Source organism: Myodes glareolus, chromosome 8 (assembly GCF_982192425.1).
Source record: "Myodes glareolus chromosome 8, mMyoGla1.1, whole genome shotgun sequence".
Lineage (NCBI taxonomy): Eukaryota > Metazoa > Chordata > Mammalia > Rodentia > Cricetidae > Myodes > Myodes glareolus.
The window spans coordinates 107,906,724-107,921,279 of NC_142033.1; the positions used below are offsets into that span (position 1 = coordinate 107,906,724).

At 57.5% G+C, this 14,556-nt stretch overlaps 1 protein-coding gene across 2 annotated transcripts; it reads right to left on the reverse strand.

Moving 5' to 3' along the window:
- Positions 1-48: 48 nt before the first annotated feature.
- On the reverse strand, positions 49-12,948 carry Thop1 (thimet oligopeptidase 1). Of its 2 annotated transcripts, XR_015002888.2 has the most exons (13): positions 12,789-12,948; positions 9,743-9,955; positions 7,129-7,277; positions 5,930-6,037; positions 5,264-5,366; positions 4,647-4,807; positions 3,874-4,009; positions 3,409-3,775; positions 3,070-3,271; positions 2,254-2,569; positions 1,926-2,062; positions 1,548-1,777; positions 49-757 (listed from the first exon to the last, which is right to left on the reverse strand). XR_015002888.2 is itself a non-coding variant. In XM_048460829.3 (12 exons), the coding sequence occupies exons 1-12, from the start codon at positions 12,802-12,804 to the stop codon at positions 1,622-1,624; spliced, it is 2,064 nt and encodes a 687-aa protein (XP_048316786.3). In that variant the 5' UTR covers positions 12,805-12,948; the 3' UTR covers positions 1,382-1,621. The 2 variants fall into 2 exon arrangements, 1 of the variants encoding a protein (XP_048316786.3); XM_048460829.3 differs by lacking the exon at positions 49-757 and having other exon boundaries at positions 1,382-1,777.
- Positions 12,949-14,556: the final 1,608 nt, after the last annotated feature.

Here is a 14,556-nt window from a genome sequence, read left to right on the forward strand (position 1 = left end):
TGCATCTAACAGCCAGGGATGTGGCGGTCACTGTAAAGACAGTTATGCTTGGTGACACACACCTTTAATCCCAGCACTCAGGGGCAGGAGGATCACTGTGAGTTCAAGGCCAGCACGGACTACAGAACTGGGGCTACATAGGGAGACCCTGTCTGGAGCCAGTGAGCGGTTCAGTGGGTGGGGCTGGCTGCCGGACAAGCATCATATCAGGACCTGAGTCTGGAAACAGGACAAGGCTGTGTAGCCTCTGTTTTACACAGTGACAGGGAGAGCCTGAGGTGCCTGGACCGGCCAGCCTAACAGAAAGGCAAGTGTCAGGCAAAGCCCGAGACCCTCAGTCAAGGGAATAAGAAATAGGGGGCTGGACGGGGACAGGGGCCTGTGTTAACCCCACATGGACACATATAACACACACACAAGGTCCTGCCTGGTTGGAACTCAGAGCTACCCCTCCCCCTGCCCAATGCTGGGGTGAAAGATACGGCCCCTGCATCCCATGTGCTTTTCCTTTTGGGGTACATCTGTTGAGTCCACTGGGGCCCCAGCTCGCCGTCACCTCGGACATGCCCTGTGATCTGGATTTAACCCTATCTGAAGGGGTAGCCATCCTTTTACAGTCTTTATGTGCCAAGGAGGGAGGTGAGCTGCAGCAAGAGGTGGTTCTGGGCTGCTGTGGGATCCCGAGTCCTGAGCCTGTCTGCAAACGTAGTAAGTGCTCTAACCAGTGAGCAACTTGTCCAGTCTCCTTCCCACACACCTGCATGGAGACACATGAGAACAGTGTCCAAGGGGGCCAGGAGAGGGCACTAACTCCCCCTGAACTGGAAATCTAACCGGGGCACCCAGCAAGGGCAGCCAGTGTTCTAACAAGGACATCCTGCACAGCCATTCACACAGTGCTGGCGATTAACTCAGGCCACCAGCTGTGCCGCTCTCTGAAGAGGGTGGCTGTGTCTTTGGACAGCAGGGACATGGCATCTTGTGTGAATCAAGGATTGCGGTTTTAATCTCACTGGCTCCCTTTTGGCATGGCTAATAGCTTTCCAGTTGTGTGCTCACAGTCGGAGGAGGCCAGCCTGGGCTACATGAGGCCCTGTCTTTTTCTTTAAATGTAGATTTAATGGCGGCTAGAGGTTGCAATACTGCGTACAGCCAGCAGATGGCAGAGCCCTCGCCAAGTCTCCCCCCCAGCTAGAAGCTGGTGGTTGAGAACAGACACAATGACCCTGAGTGACACACTGAGCAGGTGACCCGCACTGTCCCTCAGCACCCTCAAATAGTTGGACTGTAATGTGACCCAAGAATGTCACAGTCCAGGGCACGGGGATGTGGCAGGCGAGGCCTGCGGGCAGAACAGCAGAGAGGGAGGAGCAGGCAGGGGCCCTGTGTGAAGTTTAATGGCTGCACCAGAGAACCATGTCCAACACCAGGTACCGGGGAGGGGCTAGTGCAAGAAGGAGGCCACAGGGCAGCCTGAGGCCAGGCCCTGAGGACAGGGGGACCTTGAGCTGGGGCGTGACAAAGTTGGAAAACTGCCCCACGCTCACCCACAGGCCCTAGGGCTGCTGAGGCCGCCCTGCCTGGGCTAGGCTAAGGCACAGGGCTGCAGGCTGGTTTGCGGTCAGCAGGCAGGCGGCTCACTGCCTTCCACCTGCAGGCCCTTGCTCAGGAGAAAGGCATCCTGCTTAGGGTCACGGCCTAGGAACCGCTTCAGCATGGTGCTGGCATCCTCAGAGCCCCCCGGCCTCAGGATGCTGGTCCGGTAATCCATGCCAACCTGGGGTTAAAGGAGATTAGGGTCAGAGCGGTTGGGGCTGGCAGTTGGGGTTCCCTAAGCCAAGGGGAAGTTCTATAGACCGAGGCAGACCCCAGGGGTTGCCTAGCTGGGAGCCGCATGCAGCCAAGGGCCGTGCGCTGGGACTCACCGTGGGGCTCAGCACGCCCTCTCGTTTGAAGCGTGTGTGGAACATGTCCATGGAGTACACCTCGCTCCACAGATAGCCGTAGTACTGCGCGTCGTAGCCACCAGCTAGGTGGCCAAAGGTGGCTGGCATGTTGGTCCCTGGACAGACAGAGCGAGGTGCAGGCTGTAGTGTCCACCCTTGGGGAAGGACAGACTGGGCGGGGACAGGGTGGGGCCTCTAGTGACATGCCCCAGATGCTCGGAGGCTGTGTACCCCCTGGGGTGATGCCCGTGACAGGTGCTGGCTGCAGCAGACAGGCCAGGTTGTGAGCATGGGTTAAGGCCGTTACCTGGTGTGGCTGGCACCCCGAGGATCTCCTGGCAGAGCCGAGCATACTCCTCAGCCGGGTCGGCATCTGTCTGTGTGTGCAAGGCCTGGTCCACCTTGGCGAGGACGATCTGCCGCAGGTTGAAGAGGCCGGCGTTGGCCTGGCGGGACCTGATGAGCTTCTCGAGCAGCTCCTGGGGAGCCGCGCTGCCCGTCCGGTAGTGCTGAGACATGCGCATCAGCGGCTCCTTCTCCCACACCCAGTTCTCCAGCATCTGCGACGGCGCCTCCACAAAGTCACGCTCCACATGGGTCCCACTGAACATGGCAAACTCCGCCTACACAGGGCACAAGCGGGAAAAGCCTCAGCCTCTGGGCAGTCCCAACAGCTGCCAGCTATACAGGCTCCTGCACACAGAGGTCACCAGCCGCTCACGTCTTTGGGTCCCTAGGCCTCACGCTCCGCCCCTGCCTCACGTCCATGCAGGCTGTACACAACAGTTCACTGTTGGGAGAGGCTGGGCTGAACTGTACTCCCAAAGCAGCGTGGTGAGGGCACGGGTCTACTGTAGGTCACCATCACACCAGACAGGGCAGGAGGGAGAGGCGGGCCAGTGACAGGGCTCAGCGGGTAAGGGAGCAACTGTCCCCTGGTCTGCATACACAAGGCATGGCCCATGCATGCACACAGTCCCCCACCCCACAAAAGCAGCAAATGTAAAATCAACTTAGGCAGAGCAAAAGGCCAAAGGCCAGTCGGTGCCAGGAGGGGTGAATGCATCTGCCCATGGCACTGGCCCAGCCACGCCCTGGGCCCCAGGCATCCCAAGCCCCTCACCTGGGAGCAGAGCTGGTGCATGACATGGCCGAACTCATGGAAGTAAGTCTCCACTTCCTCATGCTGCAGCAGGGAGGGCGCGTCAGGGGTCGGCTTGGTGAAGTTGGCCACCATGGCTGCAATGGCCAGTTGCCGGCTACCATCCTGCCGCAGGCAGCCGGGCTGTAGGCCGAAGCAGGCCGCATGGCCGTACTTCCCTTCCCTGATGATAAGATGAGGTCAGAACACAGACAAGAGACACCCAGACACCCAGAGCTGGTATCGGCATCAGTAAGAGCTCCACGCCACCCTGGTCCTCCTCCTCTATCCCCTTGCAGACAGTAGAGCAACAGAGCGCACCTGGGGTACAGGTCGAGGTAGAACTTGCCAATCTCCTCCCTAGAGGCAGCGTCGCGCACCGAGTAGAGCCGCACGTCTTCATGCCAGGCGGCGGCCCCCTCCTCCAGCGTGAAGGTCAGTCCCAGCAGCTCCTGGTAGATGGCCAGCAGCCCACGCGTGACCACTTGCATCGGGAAGTACTCCTTCAGTAGGTTCTGGTCCACGCGGTAGCGTGTCTCCTCTACCTGGTTCATGTAATACCGCATGTCCCACGCGTGGATGCGCCCGTCGAACGGCAGCCCCCGCTTGATGCACTCCGCCTCCTTCAGCTCCAGGATCACCGCGCGCTCCTGCTCGCCCAGCGGCTTCAGCTTCTGCGCCAGCTCATCTGCAGAGGCACCATGGTCACCCAGAGCCCAGGAGACACGGAGTGCGAGTGCGTGCGGACAGGACGGGAATCCACGGCCAGGGCAGGAAGGGCACTACCTAGGAAGGTGGCTACTGTTTGGCTGGTCTTGGCCATATTCATCTCCAGGATGTAGTCAGCGTGTGTACGGAATCCCAGGAGGCTGGACTTCTGTGCCCGCAAGGACACCAGCTCCTTTAGGATGGCACAGTTCTCCTGCAGGGGCACAGACAGCAGGCGGATTCACCTCTGCACCACCCAGACAGGACCGCGGGTGCAGAGGGGGCACACAACCTGATCGCACAGAAAGCGGACCTGCCACCGAGGATTGTGCCTGGGGAGGACGGACTGCCCGGAGGGGTGGACAGCAGGCTTGCTGGAGGCAGCGCCAGCCACAAACGAGAGTCCAGGGAGATTCAGGGGTGAGGAGCCCTGAGGACTCCAATGGGCAGTCCCTCCCGAGTCCACGGCCCAGGATCTCGGGCCCACAGTTCACGGACAGTGTGTCTGCCGTCCACAACTGTAGCCACGGGAGGTGAGGCACCTAGGCTGCAATCACCCTAAAGCCAATGGAAGTGACAAAGTTACCTCCATTCCCTACTCTGTCCCCTGCAGCTCAGACCCCTCACCTGCTCAAGAGCTAAGTGCAGACTGCCCACACCCACACCAGGGCTACCAGGTGTCCTCGTGACAGTGAGCGCCCGTGCGCAGGACCCCATGGGCAGTTGCAGAGGGACAGCCTGCAGCAGAGTGCCCGGGGGACAGTGAGTGCCCAGGGGGACAGTGAGTCCTGCTGCACAGCTGGAGCTGCGGCTGGGGGACAGTGTGTGCCGCGGCACAGCTGCGGACCCACCTCCTTGCAGCGGCAGTTGAAGGCCTCCTCCACCAGGCGACGTGTCTCAGGCACATGGCACTTCTTCAGCAGCGGGAAGTAATGCGGGTACTTGAGAGTGACCTTCAGCTTGCCGTCCTCCGTCTTCTCCAGCGAGTTCAGGAAGTCCTCGGGGAGGCCGCCTGTGGATGCAGCGAGGCTACTCAGCCCTGACCCCAGGGACCTTGGCAGGATGTCCCCAGTTGGTCTGTGAGTGTGGCAAGAGCTGAAGAGTGGTGGGGAACACTGGGCCACGTGAGATGCCGGGGAGGTGCCTGGGGACCTCAGACACCAAAGGCATCACAGCCGCAGGGCGAAAGCCCAGAGACCACATGAAGATGCTAATCCACCAAGGTTCCAGGCCTGGGCAGAGATTCACCATCCCTTATCCTGAGCTGAAACCCACGCTGTGTGGTAGGGGCCTGTAGGATCCAGGATAACCGTTAACAGTGCCAGGCTAGGATGGCCCCAGCTGCTGCCCAGCTCAGGGCTCCTGCTGTGGACAGGATCTGGACTAGCAGAACCCACTTCTTACCTCCCAAGGATGTCACCAGTGTCCTTGGCAGCTATGAGGACACCCTCCCCCACAGCACACTCACCCAGCTCCTCGCGTGTGAAGGGCAGGAAGGTGGTGTCCTCGTTCAAGTTCTTGTTAAAGTCAATGCACAGTAGGCTCAGCTTCTTCTTGATCCCCTTGATCTTCTGCAGAGAGCAGTGAGGGGGACACTGGCCTCCGCTGTCTCTCCACACCACCCCGACACAGCAGTGAGGGGAGGGGGCACAGCCTTGCCAAACCTCCAAGCCACCCCTCCTAAAATCACCAAGCAAAGGACAGGAGGAACTGCCGTGCCTCTGCCACACCCAGGCATCCGGCTCGGGAAGGGCCTTCAGCCTGCAGCCTGAGCTCTGGCCATGCTGACGCAGACGGGGCTACATCTATGTCTGCTAGAGCCAGGTCTAGGATGGGAACCAGCTCAGGGGCGGGCTGTCAAACGGACAGGGACAACAATCAAGGCTGCAGGCGGTGACTGTCCCCTGCTGTCAGCAAACAGGCAGCAGGGCTCCAGAAACCCCAGCACAGCTTCCTCGGTGTCAGGGACCACGCGTGGCCGACGTGGGGTCTGGATGTAAGCCCAGCAGAGGGGACAGGCAAGCAGCCGCCATGCGCCATGCAGACAGACAGACATGTTTCTCTAGGTTCAGACCCCAGAGGACGGAACAACGTCTGCAGGCCTTGACTGAGTGCATTCAGGAGAGCAACCCACCTCCTGTGTGTCCTGAGGTAGGTGGAGCCCGTTCCTCCGTCCCAGCTTGATCAGTCGCTCCAGGTAGCGAGCTGCCTCTGGCCGCAGGGAATCCCTGGAGACCTTTTCCTGGAAGAGCCCATCAGAAGTTCATCTCAAACCCTGGGCAAGAGCCCCGGAAACACAGCGCTCGCTTCCAGCCTCCATGGGCAGAGCACATGTGAGCACACCCACACAGACAGGAAAACATACACGCAATCAATCAAAAACCCAAACATCTTAAAATGAATAAAAAAAACCCCATGATCTGATCACAAGACAGCCGGCTCCGAGGGCAAAGGAGGAGATCGCAGTCAAGCCCGAGTTCTCCCTGGGACCAGATGGCGGGAGAGAAGAGTGTTTCCAGAGGCTTCCCATCCCCGGGAAAGTGTCAGGTTCTCAGAGACAGAGAGGGAGGATCCTAGCTCCCAGTCAGCACAGACTACAGAGAAGCATCCCATCTACCAACACAAGGGAACCCCAATCTCAACCGCAGGCTGCCTCAGGTGTGACCATGGTGCTCCTGAGTGTACAAAGGTACCAATCTGTGTAGTGAACACAGGCTAAATGAGGCTGGCAGGAACCCTAGCTAACACCTTTTTTTCTTTTGGTGGTGGGATGTAACCTTGGAGGACAGGCTCACAACCACACTCAGCGCCCCCCACACACACACCGGAGGCATCTAGGCGGGGCTCCACCCTGACCAAGTCCCCAGCCCCGCACAGGGATTCTAGGCAGGGTTTTCCCACTGTGGACAGGATGTCAGGAAGCCCAGGCTGGCTTTGAACTCAGTCTCTGTCCACTGAGTGTTGGGGTGAGACACATGTGCCATGACAACGTTTTGTATCCTACGTGGCCATGGCTAGCCTAGAGCGCGTGCTGCCCCAGCCTGCCAAGTGCTGCAAGTGACAGGCCTGAGTCACACACACGGGGCCCTGCATCACATTTACGGCCGTGTGATCGTTACAAGTCCTTCACCGACAGCCTGGACCACAGCAAAGGCCTCAGAACGCCGGGACTGCACGGTTCACACAGTGCCTGCTCGCGGCAGGCCAGCGGTAGTTCAGGTCGCATCCCACAAAGTGGCTTGCTCGTGTGCACAGGCAGGGGCATCACAGTCACAGGCTGTGTGGCAAGTCCTACCCCAGGGAAGAGCCAGCACCCCCGCTGCCCCCACACACCTGCAGCCACACGACCCTCTGGTATACGTCCTGCCGCATGCTCATCTCCACGTCAAACTCCGAGAGCCTCTTGTCGGCCTCTGTGCTGGCTGTGCGGATGTCCTTGGACGGGGACACGTGCTGGGGGAAGTCCAGAATGTTCCTCTGTACTGAGAGTGAAATATGGGGACAGGATGAGAGGAGGCCAGCCAGGCTGAGGCAGGAGCATGTCTGAATCTGGAGCTAGTGTGGGGTCACACACGCTTGCCCTGTGACACAGTCCCCTGCCCAGGCGTGAAGCCTAGAGGAACAAGAGCACAGGTCTATCAGGTCATGTGCACGTGCCATTGCAGGACCCACAACAGCCAAAGGTAGAGAAACCCTGCGCACACGCTGGAGTGAGCCTGACACTCACAGGGCACAGGACTCCATGACAAGAAACATCCCAAGACAATGTGGATGTATGGGAGGGGAACGGGACGGCAGGTGTGCGGTGTGCGGGACAGGAAGGGGACAGCAGTCTGGCTAAAGGTGGTGATGGCCCTGTACGCTTAGGCCATACAGAGTCCTAGTTCACACTGACTGACACCAGCCAGTGTAGGAAGGGACCTGGTCCCTTGAGTACTTTAGCTGCCCGTTAACTAAGTGGCTGGAGCCCGGGCACACAGTGCGCAGGGGCGGGAAGGATCCGACCTCCACGCAGAGTTCATGGGGTGAACTGAGGAGCTGCGAGGGGCAGCCCAGACACACTGTTTCTCTCTTTGTTCTTTGTTTCGGAACAAGGTCTTGCTATAGCCCAGGTGAGGACTGAACTTGTGTTCTTCCTGCTTTAGCTGAGAACTGGAATTAGAGGCTGAGCCACCACACTGGGCGGGAGAAAGACGTGCAGGACAGGCCAGAAGGGATATAAAGAGTGCCTGGTACAGCAATGCCAGACCAAGGGAAGAGGTGCCAGGGGGCACCACCGGGTGAGAGTCCCACCTGAGACCAGAGGAAGACATGGCTTGATGCATGAGGGGAAACTGAGGCTAGGGTCTAAAGCCAGAGCAAGTGAGGGAGAGGAAGCCAGCTGCATCTAAGGGGTAGGTAAGGCCATAGTCAGCTGGGGGAGCCGCAGGAAGCTGGTGGCAGGCCCATCTGGACCACACCAGGATGCAGGAGGAAGAGCCCTGTTGGATCTGAGGCAGAGACCTCAGTGGCCTGAACATGCGTTTCCTAACCATTTCCAAAGGTGGGGACTGGGACACGGCGGCCCTCGGACCCTGGGTCTGCCAGGTCTCAGGAGAAAGCTGCCGTGCTAGGTGGCAACAGGAACACCGAGTATCATGTTAGAGACAAAGAGTAGAGGCGGGGTGCCACATGGGGATATGTTGTGAGCAGCCCAAATCCGGACCGACGGCAAGGGCTCAGCTCTGAGGGGGCCTCTGTTGGCTGAGACATGAAAACCTCCATGTGGATGATCACAAACCCCCAGCACCAGGAATGCTGCTGCAGTAACAAAACAAAAGCAGACGCCCCACTGAGAATGTGGAGGTTTGCTCTAGGACACACTGAGGCAGGAGGATAACCAGGACTTAGAACAGTCTGGGAGGCACAGAAAAGTCGACTCAAAACAAAACAAGGGCCAGTGAGCCAGGAAAGTGAATAATGGTATCTGTCACCAGGTCCGACAACCCAGGCAAGATCCAGACCCCCAAAAGAGGAGTGGACAAACGCAAGCTGTGATACACACACACACACACACACACACACACACACACACAGGAGCACTGACACAGCTGTGCTACACACACACACACACACAGGAGCACTGACACGGCTGTGCTACACACACACACACACACACAGGAGCACTGACACGGCTGTGCTACACACACACACACACACACAGGAGCACTGACACGGCTGTGCTACACACACACACACACACACACAAACACACAGGAGCACTGACACGGCTGTGCTACACACACACACACACAGAGGAGCACTGACACAGCTTGCTACACACACACACACACACACACACACACACACACACACACAGAGGAGCACTGACACACACTAGTCATCTAAGCATGCAGGTGCTGAGGCAGGAGGACCGCAAATTTGAGGCCACACTGGCTACATTGTAAGATGCTGTCTCAGGAAAGGAAACAAAGAACAGGCAGGCAGCAGTCAGTGCAGTGGCTGCCCCTGCAGAGAACCCAGATCTGATTCCCAGCATCCACATGGGGGGGCTCACAACTGTCTGTGACTCTAGCTCCAGGGGACCCAATGCCCCCTTCTGGCCTCAGTGGGTACTGCTTGTGCACGCCCGCGCACACCCAGACAATATCCCATACACAAAAAATAAAAATATTTTTGTTGTGTACTTTTTTCTGCTTCTGTTTATTAGATAGGGTCTTTCTATGTAGACCAGGTTGTCGCAGATTTACTAGGTAGACCAGGCTAGCCTCAAACTCAGAGATTCACCTGAGTCTGACTCCTAAATGCTGGGATTAAAGGGTGTGTGCCACAAAGCCCAGCCTAAAAATAAGCAAATCTTTAGAAGAAAGAAACTTAGACGAGGCCTGCTTGGCAGCTCAGGCAGGACGTGACAGCTGAGCTGGCTCTCACTCGTCACCGAGCTCACCCGTGTAGGTCACCTCCACATCAGCCAGGGCCTTCAGTGTGTTCTCATAGGACACCTCCTCGAAGTCCTGGGCACCCACACGGTCATACACACGCTTGGTTTGCTCAATGAGCTCCGTGGTCAGGGCCTGGATCTGCTGCGCACTCAGGTCCCAGCGCAGATGATTGACCTTGGAGCATGGGGACGCCGCGTCCACGACATCCCTCGTACAGGCTGCAGGAGAGAGAAGAGTGGGACAACCGGTCAGCAGGGTCATAGCAAGAGGCCCAGGGGCTTGTGGGAAGCACTGAGTCTCTAGCCAGAAGAGCTAGCCCACCATCCCCCTCCCAGGACTTGCAGGGAGCACATGCAGACCAAGGACAGAACCCTGATCCAAACCTTCAAGTGTGGAGGGATACCATATACAGGGGCTCCACCCTGACCACGTCCCCAGCCCCTCACTGGGCTTCTAGGTAGGGATTCTACTGCTCAGGCAAATGTCCTAGAAATGTAAGCACGCAGGTTCTGGCCAGCTGCACCCTTTCAAGGTCTGGAGAGGTCAGCCCTGAGGGATCCCCTGTTCTCCATACCATGGTAGCACCTAGCAGCCCGTCATTCAGGATTAGGTGTGGCCCTCTACACCCCCGGTGTTGCCAAGGTATAATTAACGCCATTCCTGCCCACATCGGGCCTCACCGACAAACGCAGGTGTGGAAGTGGGGCTGGCAGGCGGCACTGGGATGACCAGGAGGGGAAGAACTCAGTGGCAGGTGCTGTGGCCGGAACAGGGCAGTGAACACCAGCTGCTGCCAGCACCGACCTGACAGCCCCAACATTTGTTCAGTCCTGATGACGCAAGGCAGCTGGGCAGGGCGATAGTGCTCTGTGTCCTGTGATAATTTATCTCTAATTCAGGGCTATGTAAAATAAAGGTGGGCTGGCTCACACCCCCCGGAGAGTAGACACTGTACTAGATCACCAGACAGCAACAAAGGTCCTGGAGATAGGGTGGGAAGGGACGAGCAAGGAGCCAGTCCACCAGAACTGCGTTTTCACAAAGATAGACCGGGTACCTGTTCTCAGCGCTCAAGAGGCTGAAGCAGGACGGTTCAATGTTTGAGGCCCAAATAGACCCTAGCACAGCCAAGCTTCTCACAAATAAAAACAGAATTAGGGACAGGAACTATGGTGGGTTAGAGCACTTGCCTGCTGTGCACAATACCCTCATTCCATCCCCACCATCATAAAATAAAAAAATCAGGTGCAGCGGGGCACAACTGCCATCCATACTTGGGAAGCTGAGGCAGGAGGACAAAGAGTCCGGGGTCATCCACGGTTACATACCAAGTATGAGGTCAGCCTGGGGTACAGAGACCCTGTCTCAACATTCAAAACCATGGGCTGGTATAGTGGTGCACACATTTAACCCCAGCTACACAGAGAAACCTGTCTCTTTTTCCTTTTTTTTGCCCGAAGACAGGGTTTCTCTGTAGCATTGGAGTCTGTTTTGGAACTTGCTCTGTAGACCAGACTGGGCTCAAACTCACAGCGATCCACCTGTCTCTGCCTCCCGAGTGCCGGGATTCAAGGCCTGTGCCGCCACTGTGAGAAACACTGCCTCAAAAGCAAAAATAAGTATGGTGGGCAGCTACTGAGGAAAACACTAATATCAGCCCCTCCTTCACACACCCATAAGTATGGTGGGCAGCTACTGAGGAAAATACTAATATCAGCCCCTCCTTCACACACCCATGCGCGAGCACAGAAGCAAAGGGCTTTAGGAGTGGGGACAGGGCTAGCTGTGAGAGTCCTAAAATTCTGGATTACTGCCTCCATTTCAGGTCACCTTCCAGCTGAGGCAGGAGTAGCTCTATTCCTGTTACCACGATCACAACTGGGGGACTATGTGCAGATACGAGAAACTGCAAAGGAGCTGCCACACACCCCACTGTGCCGTTTCCCACTGCTGCTAGGCGGGAAACCCAGGACGTGGCACTCACGGCTGACCGCATCCCTGGCCCTTCGGACTGTTTAAGATAGGATCTTGCCAAGTTGCCCCGGCTAGTCTTGCAATCTACACCGGCTGGACCAGTCCGTTTTCTAGATTAAGCAAATCCAGGGGACACCCAGACAGAAACAGCTGGAGGCGCTTGCGGCCAACCATGAGGACCACAGAATCACGAGATGGAAAGAGAGCACCGTTTCACCACGCGAACAGACTAAATGTTTTAAGAAAAAAAAAAATCAAACTTTTTGCGCTGTCTACACCTGTCACTGGAATCCCTGCCCCCATGCTGGCCTGGCGGCTCCTCAGAGCCTAGGAGAGAAAGACGAGTCTCCCGACGGGCCTGCACTCACCCTCGTGCCCTGAGCTAAGCGGCTTGGGTAGGAGAGGAGCTCAGTGGGAAACGGCGCGTGCGTGCAGCTCTTCAGAGGACCCGAGTGAAAGACCACTCCGTGGGAGCCGCACACTGTGCACGTACCTACACACAGACACATAATCACAAATAATAAATCCTTAAAAGAAAAAGGACCGGGCTGGAGAAATGGCTCAGTGGTTAAGAGCACTGACTGCTCTTCCAGAAGACCCGGGTTCAATTCTCAGCACCCACATGGCAGCTCACAACTGTCTGAAGATCCAGTTCCTGGGGATCTGACACCTTCATACCAATGCACATGAAATAAAGATAAATAAATCATAAAAAAAAGAAAAAGGACCTAATTGTAGGAGGTCCCCGACATCGCTAGATGCTAGACGGTCCACGGCCCTGGCACCCGGGTTCCCACGCCACCGTCTCCACGCAGCCCTCCAAAAGACTCTGAGCCTTTACTCCACGAATGGGTTTTGCTCATGGCCCCGTCGGCAGCTCCCTTCATTCTAGTTAGAGCGGCAGGGAGCGAGCACGAGGAAAGTTGTTTCAATCTTTTTAAATCCTATCTGCCGAGCGGATGAAGTCATGGGAAGTGGGTTCATTCATTTTGCAGATGAGAAGGTCGGGGACCCCACGGACTCTACCCGCGGGGGGAGGTGTGCGGACCCGGGACCGGGACGAGGGGCAGCCGGTACCTGCGGGGGGCTTCATGGCGGCGTGCTGCGCGCGCACAGCCCTGCTCCGGTGCTCAGCTGGAATGCCTAGTCTCCTCGGGAGCTCCCGGCCTCTGCCCGTAGCCTCGCCGCCGCTCCCGCACCGAGGCGCCCGCCGCCCGCGCCCTCGGGGCACGCTGGGAAAGCGCCTGAGTGCCAGGAGGCGGGCGTCGGGAGCGCGCATGCGCGCGGCTCTGCGCACGAACAGCTCACCACTGAGGCCGTGATTGGCTGTCAAAGGCTGATGGGCGGTGCCGCAAGGCTGCCGGGATGCTGTTTCTATGGAAACCTAACACCGCCCTCTTCTGTTCGGATGTGGCCCCCGTGCAGACCCTGTGCATTTGCCCTTGTCCTGTTCATTTCAGTTCTTTCCGTTCTTCGGTTCGTGCAGCCCAGGCTAGCCTCACCCTCTCCACGTAGCCGTGGATGACCTTGAACTCCAGATCCTCCTGCTTTTTCTTTTCCTGAGCTGAGTGTGATGGCACACACATGCAGTTCTAGTGCTAGCTAAATTGAAGAGGCCCAAACTGCAACCTGCAGGGGTAGCCTGGGCTACATACCCTGTCTGGAAAAAAAAAACAATAAAAGTTAAAAGAATCATCCCTAGCAATACACAGTGTCTTTTCGCAGGGAGCCTGGGGAGCTGGCTCAGGGGGTAAGAGCGGTGACATCGAGAGGACCACAGATCCCAGAACCCACAGAGCTCACAGTTCCAGGGGACATGACATTCTCTCTGGCCTCTGTAGGCACTGCGTGCGTGTGGAACACATGCACACAACCATAAATACATCCTTTAAACAGTAGTTTAGAGAGGCAGAGGCAGGCAGATCTCTGTGAGTTCAAGGCCCGCCTGGTCTACAGAGGTTCCAGGAATAAATAAATAAATAAATACAGTTTAAGGGAGACCGTTTTTTAGCTCCCAGTTCGCGTCACAGCTTCCCTGGGGAAATCAAGGGCCTGGGAGCTTGCGCTTTCTCCATTTTGCACAGTTCAGGACTCCCACCCAGGGAAGGGACTGCTCAGAGTCCTCCTCAATGATGTAATGAAGATAATCCTCCCAGGAGGACACAGGAGCCATCTCCCTAGGGATTCGAGATCCAATCAGATTAATGGGTCACACTGATCGTCATGATCACCTACAGAAAACACCAGCCTGTGGCGCGGTGGGTGGATCTGCAGACCCCAGCACCCACGAAGGGCAACAGGAGGGGGGCTATAGGGGGGGTGGATCTGCAGACCCCAGCACCCACGAAGGGCAACAGGAGGGGGGTTATAGGGGGGTGGATCTGCTGACCCCAGCACCCACGAAGGGCAACAGGAGGGGGGTTATAGGGGGGTGGATCTGCAGACCCCAGCATCCACGAAGGGCAACAGGAGGGGGGTTATAGGGGGGTGGATCTGCAGACCCCAGCATCCACGAAGGGCAACAGGAGGGGGGTTATAGGGGGTGGATCTGCAGACCCCAGCATCCACGAAGGGCAACAGGAGGGGGGTTATAGGGGGTGGATCTGCAGACCCCAGCATCCACGAAGGGCAACAGGAGGGGGGTTATAGGGGGTGGATCTGCAGACCCCAGCATCCACGAAGGGCAACAGGAGGAGGGTTATAGGGGGTGGATCTGCAGACCCCAGCTCCCACGAAGGGCAACAGGAGGGGGGTTATAGGGGGTGGATCTGCAGACCCCAGCACCCACGAAGGGCAACAGGAGGGGGGTTATAGGGGGGTGGATCTGCAGACCCCAGCACCCACG

What these genes read in the sequence shown, in the direction of transcription:
- Thop1 (XM_048460829.3), bottom strand. An exon ending in CTTCACACGCGAGGAGCTGG is followed by an intron (nt 4,808 to 5,263) that starts GTGAGTGTGCTG and finishes CTGCATCCACAG; the next exon opens with GCGGCCTCCCCGAGGACTTC. An exon ending in TCAACTGCCGCTGCAAGGAG is followed by an intron (nt 4,010 to 4,646) that starts GTGGGTCCGCAG and finishes GTGCCCCTGCAG; the next exon opens with GAGAACTGTGCCATCCTAAA.